Raw genomic sequence first — 20,318 nt, 5'->3', positions numbered from 1 at the left:
TGATACAACCGTTGTTGGAGGTTTGCAACCAGATTATGGAGGGGAGAAGGGCACCGGAAACGTGGAAAGAAGCATTCATCACATTGATTCCCAAGTCAGAGAAGGAAAAGACTCAGCTTAAGAACTACCGTCCCATCTCACTCCTGAATGTGGATTACAAAATATTTGCAGACATTTTAGCAAGTAGACTTGAAAACGTATTAAATGAAGTAATTCACAAGGACCAAGCAGGCTTTCTCCCTGGTAGACACATGTCTGATAACACCAGGAATATTATTGATATATTGGAGCTGTTGCGAATTAGAAACACAAGGGCTGCTTTAATCTTTATTGATGCGGAGAAAGCATTTGACAACATTTCTTGGATGTTTATGAAGAAAAACTTGAAGGGGATGGGAGTGGGACGGGGGTTTGAAAATGGACTAGAAGCAATTTATTCAGAGCAAAAAGCCAAGTTGATAGTGAACAATGTGGTGTCGGATGAACTTCTAATTGAAAAAGGGACACGACAGGGGTGCCCTTTATCCCCTCTGCTATTTATTTCTGTTCTGGAGGTATTGCTGAATATGATTAGGGAGGACCAGCTGGTGCAAGGTATAGAGGTCGGAGCGAAACAATACAAACTGAAAGCCTTTGCAGATGACCTAGTTTTGACAGTACAGGAGCCAGTATCTAGCACAAAAAGAGTTTTGGAACTTATTTTGGAGTTTGGTCGGGTGGCGGGATTTAAGTTAAACAAACAAAAAACTAAGGTTTTGGTCAAAAATCTGACACCTACAGAGATAGAGGGGTATCAGAAAGAGACAGAGCTAAGTGTGGTTAAAAAAGTGAAATACCTGGGGGTATACTTGTCCACTAAAAATTTAAACCTTTTCAAAGATAATTATGAAAAATGTTGGTTGGAAATTAAAAAAGACTTGGATATCTGGTCAAGATTGAAACTTACCTTGTCAGGCCGAATCGCAGCTATAAAGATGTGTGTTTTGCCAAAAATGTTATTCTTATTTCAAACCCTTCACGTCGTGGACAGAATGGAATGTTTTGGAAAATGGCAGAAGGATATTTCTAAGTTTGTCTGGCAGGGCAAAAAACCCCGAATAAAATTTAAAATACTAACCGACTCAAAAGAAAGAGGGGGGTTTGCCCTGCCGGACCTAAGGTTGTACTATGAAGCTGCAGCCTTCTGCTGGTTGAAGGATTGGTTCCTGTTGGAAAACACCGATGTCCTAGATCTGGAAGGGTTTGATAATGTGTATGGTTGGCATGCATATTTGTGGTATGACAAGGCGAAGGTTCATAAATTGTTTAAAAACCATATTGTCAGAAAATCAATTTTTGCCGTCTGGATGAAGTACAAGGACTTATTAGAAAGTAAGACCCCGAGGTGGTTATCACCTGTGGAAGCCAAGATTTCTAAAAAAAAGCCCAATATGGAGGCCTACTGGCCAAAATATTGGGAACTGATTGAAAGAGTTGGAGATAATTGGAAGCTCCAAAGCCAGGACAAATTAAAAGGTAAAGTGCGAGATTGGTTACATTATGCTCAAATTCAAGAGGTATTTAAAATGGACAAAAAAGTGGGTTTCCAGTTGGAGAAATCGAAACTGGAGACGGAGTTACTAGAACCAAAGACTAAGGTACTTTCGAGGATGTATGACTTGCTGCTTAAATGGAACACACAGGATGAGACAGTTAAATCTGCTATGATAAAATGGGCACAGGATGTAGGACACAACATTATGTCTGAGGACTGGGAAAGGTTATGGAACACCAGTATGAAATTCACGGCATGTAGTGCCTTGAAAGAGAACATTATGAAAATGGTATACCGGTGGTACATGACCCCAGTCAAGTTGGCTAAAATATATCATCTTTCTGATAATAAGTGTTGGAAATGTAAGGAGGCAGAAGGGACATTCTTTCACCTCTGGTGGACCTGTCCGAAAGTAAAGGCCTTTTGGGAAATGATACATAATGAGCTGAAAAAGGTATTCAGATATACCTTTTCTAAGAAACCAGAGGCCTTTCTTCTGGGCATGGTGGACCGGAAGGTGCCAAAGAAGGACAGAACCTTGTTTATGTATGCAACCACAGCAGCTAGGATTCTTATCGCAAAGTTCTGGAAGACACCAGATTTACCCACACTGGAGGACTGGCAGACGCAGCTGATGGACTACATGGAGTTGGCAGAAATGACCGGCAGAATTCGAGATCTGAGCGAAGAAACAATGGAGGAGGACTGGAAAAAATTTAAGGACTATTTGCAAAAACATTATAAGTTGTTTGAGTGTTAAGATTGTGCACGATTAAGAAACGTTATGCTTCTGCAATTTATTTTAAGTAAATGATAAAGTAAGTATTGATGGAAAAAAATGAGACAAACTAGAAACAAAATATTATGTTTATTAAGAGTGTTAAAATTAAATTACAAATTTTTGAAATTGGAAACATAATAAATACAAAGGTATAATAAGTTGGGAAATAAGATAATAAATTGCTGAACTGGTTGGAATGATGAATGCAATGCCGAGAGGATGTGAGGAGGTCCAAAAAGATGTCGAAAAAATTCTATAATGACTTTTTCTTTTCTCTCTGTTTTTCTTTATATAAATATAGAAAATGTTTCTTGTGTGTTGCTGTTCAAACAATTTTGTTCACCTATGGAAAGAAACGCAATAAAAAAATTTTTTTAAAAAAAGGGATAGAAGAATTCAGACTCCAATTTGCATGGTAGGTTTCTTTCCTAGTTTTTAGCCATGCACTGCTATCGCTTCTAAAGCACTGAGATTGGTCACTGTATGTTCCTGTAAGAGAACAAGAGCTATTAAACATGAATTTCAATGTATATTGACAGTTTGGATATATGCCCCATGATTCTTTCCCCTCTTTAATTTGAAAACAAATGGGGGCAGGCTCATGGAGGGTCAATTGTACTGGAGGCCAAAAAGTTTGCTTAGGGGATATAATATCAGTAAATTGAAAAGATCCATTGACAGGCACGCCATGAAGCATTATGCCTGAATGACTGGCAAAGGGCGGCATGTGCATACATAACCAACATTTAGAAGCATGCAATAAACTGGTAAACTTAATCATATCTTGTACAAAAATATTATTCCTCCATATCTTATGATAATTTTCTCCCCTAAAAGTCTTATTCAACAATGCTGTTCTTATAGTTCGAGAGTGGCTGAGCCGTGGATACTGCCAGCCAGAGTAGGATTCAGGCGACAGCTGCTTGCCAGCCGATAAGGTGAAATATGGTGGCTGCAACTGGATTGTGTCGTCTGCTTCTCATCCTTGTATAATGATGCAGCAAAAGATGGCAAGGCAAATGGTTAGGAAGGCACTTCTGTAGTTGAAGGGACTCGCCATGGCCGCACGCATCGAGCTGGAACCCACAAAGGCTTGTCCTCGACGTCCACTGCCGCGTACCCTCGTCCCCACGTGATCAGCGGAACAGGTCCATGCCACGCGGGATCAGGCAAGCGTCGGTACACCACCAAGGGGCGGGGGAGTGCCTCCTCCTTCCTAAAATGCAATTCCGCGGGAGTATGGGTCCTATTATGTGGATATAAAAGATGGTTAAGTACAAAAAGAACTTGGTGAACAGCCGAAGGGATATCTGCCGTTGGTATGCTTCGGCCGCCAAGCTGTTTAAGCAATAGTGTTTTGAACGTCAGGTGTGCTCTTTCCACTATAGCTTGACCTGTGGAGTTAAAGGGTATGCCATGAGTTAATTTCACATTCCACAACATACAAAATTCCGAAAATGTTTTAGAAATATATGCTGGACCATTATCAGTTTTGATACGCGCAGGTTTACCCATGACTGAGAAACAGCGGATAGTGTGCTGAATGACATGCCGAGCTGTTTCCCCCCTCATGGGCGTAGCCCATATGAATCCAGAGTGGGTGTCCACCGTGAGGTGAACCTTGGAGAGTGGAGCCAACACAGGTGTGTGTGTGACATCCATCTGCCAACACGCCAATGCAGACGTGCCCCTAGGATTGACAGCATCAAAAGGAATGGCCAGCTGAGATTTAGAACAAGAAGCACATTGGGAAACTATATCCCTTGCTTGGGCCAAAGGAATAGAAAAATGCTTTGCCAATGCTTTCGCAGGAAGGTGAAAGGTGTTATGACCTAGTATAGGGTCAGAAAAGAGAGAAAAGGTAGAAATGTCCCTCAGAGCCACATCTGCTCTTGCATTGCCCTCTGCTAAATACCCTGGGTGTGATGTGTGGGAGCGAAGATGTGCAACATAATAAGATAACTCTCTGTGCTGAAGTAAGGCCTGCAGGCCAAGAAACAAGGAAAACAAGTCAGAATCCAAGGAAGGAGTTATATAAGATATTGGTAAACTAGCAAAAAGGCGATATACATACTGAGTATCCACAATAAGATTGAAAGGTTGAGTAGGAAAGGATTGAAAGGCAAGAATCACAGCTGCTAGCTCAGCTCACTGGGCAGAAGACTGTGGAGGGGTATATAAACATTTCCATTTTCCTCCCTCCTCCCATGTCACCACCCCCCTACTTCTTGTTCTATCCATGAAGAGGGTTAGTGCAGAGGGGAGAGGTGTGAGAGACAAGGGGGTAGCCAAACATAGGTGACCTGTGTCAGAAATGTCAAACGGTCATCCTTTGGAGGGTTAAAAATGATGACACCTATAAAATCAGCTAAAGCAATTTGCACGTGAACGTCCTTTGATAACAATGTCTGATGTGGATTCAATTACTGAATAAATGTTCTTCGGTGGGGTATGTGGTAGATGTAACCATTCTATAATGCAGATAGTCTTCTTCTTGTTCCGCCTGAGCATATAAAATTCCTGTTGGCAACGATGTAGCAAATACGGCCAGGTGCAGCTCGTGTGCAGCACCTCTAGGTGGCGCATGTGGAAAGGTTTCAATGCTTCACCCACAAAATGTTGACAAAGTGTAGGGGAGTTCCGCATGCCTTGAGGACAATCCACTGATAACGTTGCGAATCGTGATATACTGGCAATGTAAAAGCAAACTGTTCCTTGTCTGCTGGAGCCAGTGGGATGAAGATGGTTCAATGTGGCCGAAAGTCAATTGTTCAGAGATAAGCTGTTCAGAAACAGGATGGTGCCATTGCTGCGGATTTTTCTTTTGGTGGAGGCCACCGTTCTACCCACACTGAGGTATCGGTGATCCTGGTTCGCCACGCTGGAAACGTTGTATCGGTGGCTACAGGCTGGTTTTCATTGAGCGCTGCTGCTAGCAGATGAATCTTGTGGGTGGCTGTATCACCAGACTGACAAATGCGAAGCATGGCTGCTGTGTCTGTGGCAGGATTGTGTATTATCGGTCTTAACGCAACCTTACAATCCTCTTTGGCATATTCAAAGGCCAATTGTTTGATAATTATTTGTTTGGCTTCAGGATTTTCAATTTGTCTACTCACTGCTGTAATCAGCCTGTCCATAAAGGAAGAATATGATTCTCTTGCCTCTTGCCTGATTGAACCCCACCTTGATTGAATACTGGTGGGTTCTGGGATTTTTCTCATTGCTTGTTGAGCAGCAAGAGCAGTATCCCTCAATAAAATCTGCAGCAGTGTGGCTTGTACTGAAGCCTGAGCAAAGGGCCCACGGCCCATCATAGCATCCATCACATCTGCGAGGGTAATATTAGGATTATTCCCTCTTGCTTGTTGCAGTAAGGCAGGAGCATAACCATGACAGGCGATTTCCCATTCATGAGCAAATAATACACCAGCTGATGGAGGTAAAACTGTACGTGCCAAAAGCTTGATGTCATCTGGAACCAACAGCTGGGCTAATGTGGCTTCCAAAAGAGCCTGTGTGAATGGTGCTTGCAGTCCATTTGTCCTGACTGACAATTGGAGCTCTTTCAAGATTTTAAAGTCAAAAGGTTGGTGCTGGGCTTGAGTTCCTGCTGGAGCACCAGCAGGGGGCACAATAACAGGGAATGCCATGGTATCCTGAGATAAGGAACAGGCAAGGGCTGCACGTTGAAAGGGGGTAGCTGGTTCTGCTGCTGAAAGAGCAGGGTCATTTCCAGCCAGACCACGATATTTTTGCAGGATTGGGTCCTCTAGTGAGGAACTATAATCTGGAGGCTTGGGTTCTGGAGCTGCTGGCAGGGCAAGGATTGGAACAAACTCTAACACAGCAGACTGGATTAAAGAAGCTGGAGGTTGTGATGGCAATGCAGCCAGGGAGATATTTTTTGGTGATAAAGAGCCCATAGCGTAATGAACCTTGCACCATGCATTTAAAATCCGAGTACTGATGCTGGGGAGCTCATGAAAATGTTCACCAATCTTGTCCCAAAGTTTCAGTTCCCAAGTCCCATTTGCAATTACACCCAAGTCCCAGGGAGAATGTTCATCAATGGCCAGAATGAGCTGTATCAAATCACCCTCGGGAACTTCCAGTTTGTTGGAGGAGAGGAGAAATTTTAAGTCTTTTAAAAATTTCTGTTGGGGAGTAGTCAAAGAGCTGCCCATTTTTCAAAAATCAATATAATAGAAGGGATCGAACTCACCGGGATCTTTTTTAAAGATGTAGAGCGCTTTGCAATCCTTGCCGGACGTAGTGAGTCGATGATAACCACTGCTTGGATCAAAAATCCTCTCAGTTTCTTTTAAAATCCTCTTAGTCTGCCTCAGACTGTTTGCTTCCAGTTGCTTCTTTTTTCCCTTTTAAAAACCTCAGCCGTATCCTTTTATTCTGCCTCAGAGAGGGCACCACTTGTGGGAACCAGTTGACGGAAACCAGCCGTCATTTTGGGGTGCAAGGCAAAGAAAAAACACACACAAAGGCAAATGTCTCCATGGACGGAGGGCAAAAAAGCTCCTTCCTCTCTCTCCTCCGATTTTATTATCCTTTGTTCTCTCCAGCCGCATGGCTGCATTCCAATGTCTCACGTTACCTCATCCGGTCAAGCTTTAACCCACCCACAAACCATATAGGGTTACAGTGCCCAGAGGGGGGAACCTAACTCCTTATAGGGTCAATACATTCTAATACATTGTAAGCTCAGAGTGCTGGTCACCGAGGTCAGCAAGGCACCAGGTGGCACTACAAGCCTTTTCCATGACTTCCTGGCTCCCACAATTAAATAAGAAAAAAACCAAAGTAATGATTAAGAATATGGACCAAAGTGCAATAGAAGTAATGCAACGAGAATCAGGGATTGAAGTGGCGAAGAAGGTAAAATATCTGGGAATATGGTTAACTCCAAGAAATATTGATTTATTTCAAAACAACTATATACCGGTGTGGAACAGAATCAAAAAAGTTTTGTAAGTTTGGGGAAGGATGAAACTTTCTTTTTGGGGTAGAATCTCAACGATCAAAATGAGTGTGCTTCCAAAGATGTTATTTTTGTTCCAAATGATTCCTATAATTAGGGGGACAACGACTTTCAAAGAGTGGCAAATTCAAGATATATCTGGCAGGGCAAAAAGCCAAGAATACAATGTAAGTTATTGACAGATGCAAAGGAAAGAGGAGGCTTTGCGCTGCCAGATTTGAAATTATATTATGAAGCGTCTTGTCTCTGCTGGTTAAGGGAATGGATAAAATTAAAAAACAATAAACTGTTAGAGTTAGAAGGATTTGATAATAGATTTGGGTGGCACGTGTATTTGTGGTTGGAGAAGAAGAAAAGTCACAAGGGTTTTGAGAATCACATTTTCAGGAGCTCCATAATAGAAATATGGGATAGGTGTAAAAATATATTAGAACCCAAAGTTCCACACTGGTTGTCTCCATTAGAGGTTATGAGTGTAAAGAAAATCAATATGAGAGGGAATTGGATCACTTACGGAGAGCTAATAATTAAAGAAGGGGGGAAATGGAAAATGAAGCCATATGAACAAGTAAAAGAACATGTGTTTGATTGGTTGCATTATTTTCAGGTAAATGAAATGTTTAAAAAGGATTTAAAAGAGTGGATATACGGAAAAAGAATCGAAATTTCAAATAGAGATGATAAACAATGATTATAAGATATTGTCAAAAATGTATAAAATGTTGTTGGATTGGCAAACGATGGACGAGGAGGTAAAGTCGGTTATGATACATTGGGCCAGAGACTTTGGTTATAATATACAATTGGCTGACTGGGAAAAATATTATGAAAATGGAAAAAGGAAAATATTATGAAAATGGTATATAGATGGTACATAACACCGGTTAAGTTAGCAAAAATGTTCAAAACATGTAATAAGTGTTGGAAATGTAAAGAAAAAGAAGGATCTTTTTTCCATATGTGGTGGGAATGTAAGAAGGTAAAGGGTTTCTGGGAAATGATATATAATGAGTTGAAGAAGATGCTTAAATACACATTTGTAAGGAAACCAGAAGCCTTTTTGTTAGGAATAACTGGAAGAGAGATAAATAGAAAGGATTACAAACTTTTCCAATACGCAGTAACAGCGGCAAGAATATTAATGGCCCAAAAATGGAAACAAGAGGAGCTACCGACCCTTGAAGAGTGGAGAATGAAACTTATGGACTATGCAGAACTGGATAAACTGACTGGGAAGATTAGATATCAATGGGATCACAAGTTCATCGAGGACTCGGGAAAGTTTACAGATTATCGGAAAAGCATATGTGACGAACAGACAACGCTAGTGGGATTTAAAGAGGCTTTGTGAAAGTTAAAGATGTATTGTAAAAAAGAAATAGAACTGAAAGGATAATATTAAATGGCAATATAAATTTAGAGAATGCATAAAAATAGAAAATATGGATTGGTGGAAAAGCTTGTGGAAGTCCAAAAAGTTGAAATTTGTGAATACTGTTTGGGATGGCGAATTTGTAAATAGGAAAATTTAATAAAAATTATTATTATTATTTAAAAAAAGAACAATTTCAGGTTAAGAACAGACCTCCGGAACGAATTAAGTACTTAACCCAAGCTACCACTGTATAATATTTTTTTAGTTTTCACAAAAAACCAAATCATTAAATTAAATAATATTTTTTTAAAAAACAACTGTATACACAATCAATGTTAATCCCACATTATGGGATTATTTGACTTGCCTCCCCTGGTTCCTTTGTATTATCATCATTCATTATCATCACTGGAGAGCCAGTGTGGTGTAGTGGTTAAGAGCGGTAGACTCATAATCTGGGGAACCGGGTTCGCGTCTCCACTCCTCCACATGCAGCTGCTGGGTGACCTTGGGCCAGTCACACTTCTCTGACGTCTCTCAGCCCCACTCACCTCACAGAGTGTTTGTTGTGGGGAAGGAAGGGAAAGGAGAATGTTAGCCGCTTTGAGATTCCTTAAAGGGAGTGAAAGGCGGGATATCAAATCCAAACTCTTCTTCTTCTTCAATAAAATCATCATCACTAATTTAAGGTTATCAGATTTTTTTTCAATGAGTCCGGGGATACTTTTCAACTTAAATGGATTTTGTATGGGGACTGATTTGTAAATCCGGGGACTGTCCTTACTCCAGAGGAGGGCAACCAAAATGGTCAAAGGCCTGGAAACGATGCCTTATGAGGAACGGCTAAGGGAGCTGGGCATGTTTAGCCTGGAGAAGAGGAGGTTAAGGGGTGATATGATAGCCATGTTCAAATATAGAAAAGTATGTCACATAGAGGAGGGAGAAAGGTTGTTTTCTGCTGCTCCAGAGAAGCGGACACGGAGCAATGGATCCAAACTACAAGAAAGAAGATTCCACCTAAACATTAGGAAGAACTTCCTGACAGTAAGAGCTGTTTGACAGTGGAATTTGCTGCCAAGGAGTGTGGTGGAGTCTCCTACTTTGGAGGTCTTTAAGCAGAGGCTTGACAACCATATGTCAGGAGTGCTCTGATGGTGTTTCCTGCTTGGCAGGGGGTTGGACTCGATGGCCCTTGTGGTCTATTCCAGCTGTATGATTCTATGATTCTACTTTAAATTTAACCATTACAGGTGGGTTTTTTTAAAAAAATTAATCCTGCTAATGTATTAACCTGTGTGCACTGCTTTTGTCAATATGCAATAAACGTTTCCCATTCTTTTTTATATTAAAACTGGAGGCATTTTTTCAGCTGCAATGGGCCTCCGGTGTCCTGTTAGTACATTAGTTGGTACCATTTCTCGTACAGTTGATATTCCTTGCATAGATAGATTAGATAGATGATAGATAGTTAGATTAGATTAGATTAGATTAGATTAGATAGATTAGGTAGGTAGATTAGATAGATACATATATAAGAAAGGTTGGTAGATGGATAGATAGATTAGTTAGATTGATTGATTGAGTAGGTAGATTCAGGCATGGCCAAACCTGGCCCTCCAGCTGTTTTGGGACTACAACTCACATTGTCCCTGACCACTGGTCCTGTTAGGTAGGGATGATGGGGGTTGGAGGGCCAAGTTGGGCCACACCTGGATTAGATGGTAGGTAGGTAGATAGATTTGATAGATAGGGTAGGTAGATAGATAGATAGATAGATAGATAGATAGATAGATAGATAGATAGATAGATAAGATAGGTAGGCAAGTAGATAGATAATAAGATAAAGTCGGTAGATCGATAAGGTAGGAAGGTAGGTAGGAGGCAGCCTAGGTCAAAGTTGACCCACTTATTTAAAAGTAACCATGCTGTTATACAGTGGTACCTCTGGATGCGAACGGGATCCGTTCCGGGGCCCCGTTCGCATCCTGAAGCGAACATGCTCGGGTCACAATTTGCTGCTTCCGTAGATGCGTGTGGCATCATTTTGAGTGTCTGCACGTGCGCAAGCTGCAGAACCCGGAAGTAACGGGCTCTGTTACTTCTAGGTCGCCACGGAGCACAACCCGAAAATGCTTAACCCGCAGCTACTTCAACCTGAGGTATGACTGTATTAGTAACAAAAATCTATTATCTTAAATATTTTCAGGCGGTGACCCTGGACCCCAACTTCCTGGATGCTTACATTAATCTGGGGAACGTCTTGAAGGAGGCGCGTATATTTGACAGGTAAGCAAATAGGCATAGAGCTTATATTCTCTTTTTTATATAAATGTTTTTTATTGGTTTTGCGTATAATCACATTACGTCTTATATTCTCAGTTTAGTGGTTGCACCCATACCCAAACTAACTCCCATTGTTGCCTAGAGGGTTGATTTTATTTAAAGCAAATTGATTTAAATCCCAAATCCATAAGACTTGATTTAAATCCCCCTTTTACCGCAAGGTTCAGCCTTGCTGGCATCCTCTTAATATTGACAATCGGAGGCAGGTTTCCTTTTTGGAATCCTAACTTCAGAGTCTTTTCTACAGTTATATCAAAATGATTTGGTTCTGCTATATACAGCCCGATTGTGACGAAATGATGGTGAGTTTTAATAAGTGAACACTTTTTATTTGAACAACTTTTCTGCTGTACTTGATTGGAAGGAGAAAAGAAACATTTCCTTCATAACAATTTAAGCAATTTATTTCACTAAAACAGTAAAATGGTAGCATATGTATCCATGTTGCTTAACTGATGTGCTGAAACATTTTTTCCCCAAGAAAAACTTGGACTGAGTTTTCGCACACATGAAAAACTTAAAACAAATAATTCTTCCCCGAATTATTTATTTATTTCTACCCCGCTCTCACTGGCCAGGGCCTGGCTCAGGGCGGCTAACACCAAATATAAATTACAATAAAATAGAATAGAAAAAAACCCCAGTTAATTAAAATACAGCTTAAAATGCAGCCTCATCAAGACTACAAAGGGAGGAAACATCAGCTATTCACCCAAGCCAGCTATCCATGCTGGTGCTACATGGGCCAGCAAAAAAGCCACGGGAAAATTTATATACCAAATCCCATATAGGGTGTCAGAGTGAGTCTAAGCATAGAGCGAGTTAAAATAATCAAGCCTGGAGGTGACCATCGCATGGATCACTGGCCAGATCAGGGCGAGAAAGGTAAGGAACCAATTCCTTAATACGGCGGAGGTGGAAAAATGCCACCTTTGCTGTGGCTGCAACCTGTGCCTCCATGGAAAGAGAGGCATCGAAGGTTACACCCAAGCTCTTGACAGAAGGCTCTGGCACTAATTGCGCCCCCACAAGAGATGGGAGTTGGCCCCCCAACCCCATGTTGTCCTGACCCAGCCAGAGGACCTCTGTCTTCGAAGGATTTAACTTCAACTGGCTCCCACGCAGCCACCCAGCCACGGCTTCCAAGCATCTGGTCAGTGTGTCTGGGGCCGAGTCCATTGACAGATAAAGTTGGGTGTCATCAGCATATTGACGACAACTCAGCCCTAAACTCCGGACAATCTGGGCAAGGGGGTGCATAAAGATATTGAAAAGCATCTGGGAAAGGATTGTGCCCTGCGGCACTCCACACAACAAGGAGTGCCGCAGCGACAACTCCCTCCCTAGCGCCACCCTCTGTCCCCGACTTGAGATAAAGGAGCACAGCCATTGTCTGACTGTGCCCTGAATCCCCACGTTGGCAAGGCGGTGGTCCAAAAGTTTGTGATCGACCATGTCGAAGGCCGCTAACAAATCTAAAAGAATCAGCAGTCCCGGCCCGCCTCGATCCTCTTAATCGTCCTCCCAAAGCATTTTATTTTTTAAAAAACAGATTTTTATCCACCCTGGTGACAATGAAACTGAACCAGTCCTTGATCTCATTTCAGAGCCGTTGCAGCCTACCTACGGGCCCTGAGCCTGAGTCCCAACCACGCTGTTGTCCACGGCAACCTGGCATGTGTGTATTACGAACAGGGGCTGATCGATCTGGCAATCGATACCTACAAGAGGGCCATTGAGCTCCAGCCCCACTTCCCTGACGCCTACTGCAACCTGGCCAACGCGCTGAAAGAGAAAGGCAGCGTAAGAAACTGGTCCCTTTTGCCTTGGGGTGGGGGGAACATCTATATAAAAGATGTTTTATAGATGGTACTTAACACCTGCCAAAATAGCTAAAATGTATAAAACAAAAAAACTGTGCTGGAGGTGCAGTAAAGAAGAAGGGACACTTATACATTTCTGGTGGGCCTGTGAAAAAAAAATACAGAAACTTTCCTATTAGGCAGTGGTGTCCAAACTTTTTTCAAAGAGGGCCAGATTTGATGAAGTGAAGGGCCATAAGGGCCGACCAAAGTTGTTTACTTTTTTTAAGGATTGAAGTTGTTGAGCTCTTTTCTTAGGGTTTAAATTGTTGAACTTTTTTTAGGATTGAAGTTGTTTAGCTTTTTCTTAGGCTTTTACCCCATGCTGAATTGGCCAGATTAACAGAGACAATTAGGGCACAACCCAGACAAGAATTCCAAAAGGAATGGGGAAAATGCAGAGAATACTTTACCAAACAGTGCCCCAAAATATACACTTGGACTTGTTTCAATTAATTTCTACAGGAGACTTTGTGGTTTAAGTCATAATTAGGAAAAATTGTAATAATCCCATACAAAAGAAATAGTATACAAGAGGTAAATAAGGCGGCCATTTAACAGAATAAAGTCTTTTATTTTTATGTTATGTTTTCTTTGTGTAAGGGGATAGGAGTTTAATTTTGATAATTAGTCAATGGTGGTGGGTCTGTTTGTATGTATGAGTTGTTGTGGACTATGTTATAAATAAAATAAAAATTAAAAAAAGAAAATGAAACCGGTCCCTTTTGCTTTCTGTATGTCAGAGGGTTTGCTGAAAAAAGCCTTCCGGATGATGGTGACCTCGAAATTGGGCTCTTTGGGGGGGGATTTGGGGTACAGAACCTAGAAGAAGTCCTCTTTTATTTTTTCCTTTGTCATATCGTCACATACAACTTTGCTCATACCAAGCATCGACTCCCCTCCCCCTTCCCCCGCTCCCACTCCCTGGCTTTCTTAAGCAGTCACGATCCTCTTAGCATTTCTATATCACCCTTTAAAAATTGTCCAGTAGCACCTGATGATGATAATAATAATAATAATAATAATAATAATAATAATAATAATAATAATAATAATAAAATTTATACCCCGCCTATCTGGCTGGGTTTCCCCAGCCACTCTTGGCGACAAAATATTAAAATACAATAGTCCGTCAAACATTAAAAGCTTCCCTAAACAGGGCTTGCTAAACTTGGCTTCTTCTTGGTATAATTTTTTGTATGCAGGTCCACTTCTTCAGATACAAAAGCTTCTACCAAGACCAAACTGAGTTGGTCTGCAATGTGCTACTGGACAATTTATATATTTTTTATATATTTCAACTGCGTTAGACCACCACAGCTGCCTACCTGAACATATATCGCCCTATTTACCTTCTTACTCTACTTAAAACAATTTACTTTAGCATTTGTAAATCACTTTCAAAAATTAGCCTCTGGTTTTTTTAATAACAGTATATTTAAAGATCTTTTTCAATTCTTTGTAAATCATATCCCAGTAGACTTTGACTTTAGTGCACATCCACCACCTATGGACGAAATTCCCTTCCTTCTCCTTGCATTTCTAGCGTGCCTTATCTTGAGTTATATATATTTTAGCAAGTTTAGTCGGCGTCAAATACCACCTATACGTCACCTTCATTAAATTTTTAATTAGTGCTGTACATTCAATAAATTGTTTTTGCCCATAATCTTTCCCACTTATCTAATTCAATGTTATGACCAAAATCTTGAGCCCATTTAATCATAACCGACTTAACTTCTTCATCCTTTGTATGCCATTCTTATACGTTTTTGGCAATGATTTTCTTTTACTATCTAGCAACTCTGTCTCTTAATTTTGATTTAGTATGACCAAAACCATTTCCCTTACTGTCTTCCTTAAATACATCTTGCAAAAGACGGTAAGTGTGCGGGAAAGAGAGTTTGAATCGGATTAGTCTGCTCTTGTATTTATGTTCCCCTAAACCAAGCATGTCCAAAGTCCACTTTGGGGGCCTTCCACCCATCTCTCCTAGATCTCAAAATGCATTGGTTTTGTCATATTTCCTGCTATCCTGCCAAAGAATTTAAATTTTCCCAATGTTCTTTTAGACCAGGCATGTCCAAAGTCCAGTTCAGGGGCCTAATCTGGCCCTCTGGTCGATTTAATCCGGCCCTCGTGGCGGTTTATTTACTAGGGCAAAACTTCCCCCCAAAAAGCTCAAGAACTTTAATCCTAAAAAAAGGTCAGCACCTCTGGGGTCAAATCCTTAAAAAAGGCTCAACAATTGTGGGGTTTTACTGTTAATATGCTTCTTCTTAATTGCATTTCACTATTAATATACTTCTTAATTGTATTTCAGTTCAACAATGACTTTGATAAAATACATCTTTTGTGACGTGCAGAAGGCTTGAGTTACCTATGAGGTGCAACAGTTACCATATAGCATATATTCAATATAAAAAACAGCAACAATTGGTTGTTGACAAAGGACAGCTGGCATATATATATAAAAGATATTAACTGATATGCATGCCATTCCAGATATAGCTATATAATCTCTACTGTTGGTAAGAGAAGAACTTTGGAGCAGGCATTTTCAAAAAAAGAGTTTTTTATGAACCGCTCTAATACCAAGTTACCGTCAGGAGCTGAGGGGCCGTATCAAACCTCAATCCAGCCATCACATCACAGAGCAGCCTTTTGGGCTCCTGTGAAAGACATACTAATATTCGTGTAAAAACTCTGTTTTGTGTTTCGAAGGTTGCCGAAGCCGAGGAATGCTACAATACAGCTCTCCGTTTATGTCCGACTCACGCGGATTCTCTTAATAACCTGGCGAACATCAAGCGAGAACAAGGGAATATCGAGGAGGCTGTCCGCCTCTACCGGAAAGCTCTTGAGGTACGTGCGTGGAGAATTACAACAATTAAATTGACATATAAGGGTTAGGCATGCGTACCCTGGACTCCTAGTCTGGGTCTTTTTAAAAATCGCCGATCAAATTTTTCTTGATCAATAACGGAAATAATGGTGAAGAAGTGAAAGTGAAGTAGCATTTTGAGGCTCGACAAAGCATGGTCCGATAAGTCCCTTTTGGAAGGAAGAGGGTCTGTCCCCCTTTTTATATTCCTAGGCCTCCTGGAATGACCAAAAATCTGCTTTTTCATCAGAAGAACAATGCAAGGTGTTAAGGAACGGTACAGAAATTGAAATAAAAGCTGGGCACATGCTGTTCTCTGTGTCGGCTGAGCTTGATCCCCTGACAGTCTTATTTTCTAACAGTATTTCCTATGCGTACGAAAAAGGCAGTTCATAGGCCCATTATTATTATTATTATTATTATTATTATTATTATTATTATTATTATTATTATTATTATCATTACCACAAATCATTCCAAACGGTGATTTATTTTGCAGCCAGCCCCTGCCACATTTGAGCATCAAAGAGGGGCTCTTTAAAATATGGCATTGGTCATTTGACAGTCTGATCTCCCAACAGTATTTCCTATGCATGCTAAAAAGGCAGTCCATAGGTTCCTCCTCCTCCTTAATTTTTGCAAGTCAATCCAAATGAGGATTTATTTCACGCCCACAACCTTTGAGCCTCAAAGAGCAGCCTCCGTCTCTTTAGAATGCTTCTCAGGGAAACTAAGAGTGAGCTTCTTCCCCGCAGGTCTTCCCGGAGTTTGCAGCTGCGCATTCAAATTTAGCCAGTGTTTTGCAACAGCAGGGGAAGCTCCAGGAGGCCCTCATGCACTACAAGGAGGCCATCAGGTGAGCTTCCAAAGCCATGGGGAAAATAGATTGAAAGAGCTCCTCCTTACTGTATTTTAATCTTTTGCTGGAAGCCGCCCAGAGTGGCTGGGTATAAATAATAAATTATTGTTGCTGTTGTTAATAATTATTATTACTCCTCATGCGCTGGTCTGGTGCCTGTGGGAAAGCTCTCCTCTTGTGGATAAAGCACTTTCTCTTTTTCTTTTAGGTTTTTTTATTTTTTATTTTTATTTTTATTTTATTTTTTGTCCCTTGAAGGACAGCCAAATTTAAATAACAATTCGACACACAGCTGCGAGGCATTTGCGAGCTTTTTTGCGGAGAAGGTCCTGTTGCTCCGCCATGACCTCCCTGCCAATTTGGATACAATAAAGGAACTGGAGGCCCCTCGACTGTCCTCGGGTCCAGTATTGGACCACTTTGACCGGATATCCCCAGCCGATGTGGACAGACTCCTCCGAGCTGGAAAGCCCACCACCTGTCCTCTTGACCTGTGCCCGTCCTGGCTGATTAGAGCGTGCCCAGACGAGGTGTGGGCCCCCCTGGGGGATATCATCAATTTGTCCCTTGGCACTGGGATATTCCCAGGGGAACTGAAGGAGGCAGTGGTGTGTCTGCTCTTAAAGAAAACATCATTAGATCCTTTAGATCTATCCAATTACCGCCCGGTTTCGAATCTTCCATTCCTGGGTAAGGTGATTGAGAGAGCGGTTGCTGAACAGCTTGGTAGGTTTCTGGATGAAACATCTGCTCTCGATCCATTCCAGTCCGGCTTCCGCGCTGGTCATGGGACCGAGACGGCTCTGGTCGCCCTAACAGATGATCTCCGCAGGCAGCTGGATCGAGGCGGGTCGGGGCTGCTGATTCTTCTAGACCTGTCAGCAGCCTTCGACATGGTCGATCACGAACTTCTGGACCACTGCCTTGCCGACGTGGGGATCCAGGGCACAGTCCTTCAATGGCTGCGCTCGTTTCTCTCCGGTCGGGGACAGAGGGTGGCGCTTGGGGGGGGGAATTGTCATCGCGCCACTCCTTGGTGTGTGGAGTGCCTCAGAGTGCGATACTCTCCCCGATGCTTTTTAACATCTTTATGCGCCCCCTCGCCCAGCTTGTCCGGAGTTTTTGGCTGGGTTGCCATCAGTATGCCGATGACACCCAACTCTATCTGTTGATGGATGGCCATCCTTACTCGGCCCCAGATACACTGACCAGATGTCTGGAAGCTGTGGCTGGATGGTTACGTGGGAGCCGGTTGAAGTTAAATCCTTCGAAGACAGAGGTCCTCTGGCTGGGACGGAGCGATATGGGATTGAGGGGGCAACTCCCATCTCTTGCATGGGTGCAATTAGTGCCAGCATCGTCCGTTAAGAGTTTGGGTGTAATCTTCGACACCTCCCTTTCCATGGAGGCGCAGATTACAGCTATAACAAAGGCGGCATTTTTTCATCTCCGCCAAGCTAAGCAGTTGGCTCCTTATCTCTCTCACCCTGACCTAGCCACTGTGATCCACGCGACGGTCACCTCCAGACTGGATTATTGTAACTCGCTCTACGTGGGGCTGCCCTTGAGACTGACCCAGAAACTCCAGCGGGTGCAGAATGCCGCGGCGAGACTCCTTACGGGGTCTTTGCTGCGAGATCATATCCATCCGGTGCTGTATCAGCTGCACTGGCTCCCGGTGGAGTACAGGATCAGGTTTAAGGTGCTGGTTTTAACCTTTAAAGCCCTATACGGCCTAGGACCCTCGTACCTATGGGACTGCCTCTCCTGGTATGTCCCACAGAGAAATTTACGGTCTGCAAATAAAAACACCCTAAAGATCCCAGGTCACAGAGAGGTTAGGTTGGCCTCAACTAGAGCCAGGGCTTTCTCGGCTGCGGCTCCAATCTGGTGGAACGCTCTGTCACAAGAGACTAGGGCCCTGTGGGACCTGACATCCTTCCGTAGGGCCTGCAAGACAGAGCTGTTCCACCAGGCCTTTGGTCAGGGCGCAGACTGACTCCCTCCTCTGGCAACCTGCACAGAATTTTGCTTGATGGTTGCCATTAATTTGATTTTAATTTGATTTAATTAATTTTATAATGAATGTTTTAAAATGTTGGACTATTTTGATTGTTGTTAGCCGCCCTGAGCCCGGCTTCGGCTGGGGAGGGCAGGATATAATATTATTATTATTATTATTATTATTATTATTATTATTATTATTATTATTATTATTATTATTCAGTTTTTTTATTTTATCATTTTATTTCCATACACTCCAAACATTTTCAATATATACAATACTGGGATTATACAAACCCCTTGGACTCTCCCCCACCCCCCACCCCCCGTTTCCATATTTTGCCATCTTTTCTTGCATGTAATTACAATGATTCGTTCTATTCCATTTCCTTATTTGCTACTTTGGCTTCATCAATGTTATATCAATCCTGCCTGTGGAAAACCATCTAATTCGATTTTAATTTGATCCTGATTTGTTTTTAGGAGGTAATTTAATTATTGTTTGATTTTATACTAATGTTATATATTTGATGTTAGCTGCCCTAAGACCGGTTTCGGCCAGGGAGGGCGGGATACAATTATTATTATTATTATTATTATTATTATTATTATTATTATTATTATTATTATTTCTAAATATGTATCTTTAAGGTATTCAATAAATTTTTCCCATTCTTGTTTAATTTTTTTATATATATAAATAGTTTTTATTAAGTTTTAGCATTTTATATTCAACACAAACATCATTCTTGCAGACAGCATAGATGAATCCCAATCTCCCCCAGCTTCCCTCTTCTGGTTTTTTAAATATTTACTTCTCCTGCCTATCTCATTCTCCCTTAATTTTGCCATCTTTGAACTAACGATGGTTATATCCTTAAGGTTTTTGCACCATGCTTTTTCACATTTCATCTTCATTATTTTCCCCATTTTGTCCTTTTAACTTTTTTCTTTGCTTAAATTTCCTATCATCTTGATGTCTGATCTTCACAGTCATTTTGATAATCCACTCTTCTTTTGTTGGGACCTTCTCTTCCTTCCACATCCGGGCTAAGAACATTCTGGCATAAATAGAATACACTGTCTTTTTAGGTCTCTTGGTATTTCTTCACCCGTTAAACCTATTAGAAAGGCTTCTGGTTTTTACACAAATGTTCTCTCCCCCCCCCCCCAGTTAATTATACAGTGGTACCTTGGTTCTCAAACTGAATGTGTTCCAAAACCAAGGTGCATTTTCCCATAGAAAGTCATGCAAAACGGATTAATCCGTACCAGACTTTGAAAAACAATCCCTAAAACAGCCATTTAACATGAATTTTACTATCTAACGAGACCACTGATCCCTAAAATGAAAGCAGTCATCCATGTACTGTACTCTAAAATAAATACAACAGTCTTGTAAATGATAAAAATGAAAATTATTTTTTTTCCTCACCTGCACTGATGATAGTCATTGTTCGGATGGGGACCGGGGCTTCTATCCGTTTCTGCAATCACACAATCAATCAATCAATCAGTAACTAAACTGGGATCCGCACAGTCGCAAAAACAAATGAACCAAAAAAGCCTCCGAAACAAAAACACCACATAAATTGCAAAAACCAAAGCACCAAACTTAATCTGTTCCCGAAGTCTGTTTGATTGGTGCAGGCGCCCCAGAAAGAATAGCTGACAGCCAAA

At 41.5% G+C, this 20,318-nt stretch overlaps 1 protein-coding gene across 1 annotated transcript in view; it reads left to right on the top strand.

Moving 5' to 3' along the window:
* Positions 1 to 10,847: 10,847 nt before the first annotated feature.
* LOC308578088 (uncharacterized protein) overlaps positions 10,848 to 20,318 on the top strand; it is a gene marked incomplete at both ends in the record, with an annotated part of 124,372 nt that continues 114,901 nt past the window's right edge. Inside the window, 4 exons of the mRNA XM_081178365.1 lie at positions 10,848 to 10,972; positions 12,637 to 12,832; positions 15,616 to 15,756; positions 16,531 to 16,631. Of these exons, the coding sequence (XP_081034491.1) occupies positions 10,848 to 10,972; positions 12,637 to 12,832; positions 15,616 to 15,756; positions 16,531 to 16,631 (563 nt within the window). The remainder of the gene's footprint in view (positions 10,973 to 12,636; positions 12,833 to 15,615; positions 15,757 to 16,530; positions 16,632 to 20,318) is intronic.

This window comes from Podarcis bocagei (assembly GCF_964188305.1).
Source record: "Podarcis bocagei genome assembly, chromosome: W".
Classification (NCBI taxonomy): domain Eukaryota; kingdom Metazoa; phylum Chordata; class Lepidosauria; order Squamata; family Lacertidae; genus Podarcis; species Podarcis bocagei.
This window is presented reverse-complemented; position numbering and strand designations above follow the sequence as displayed.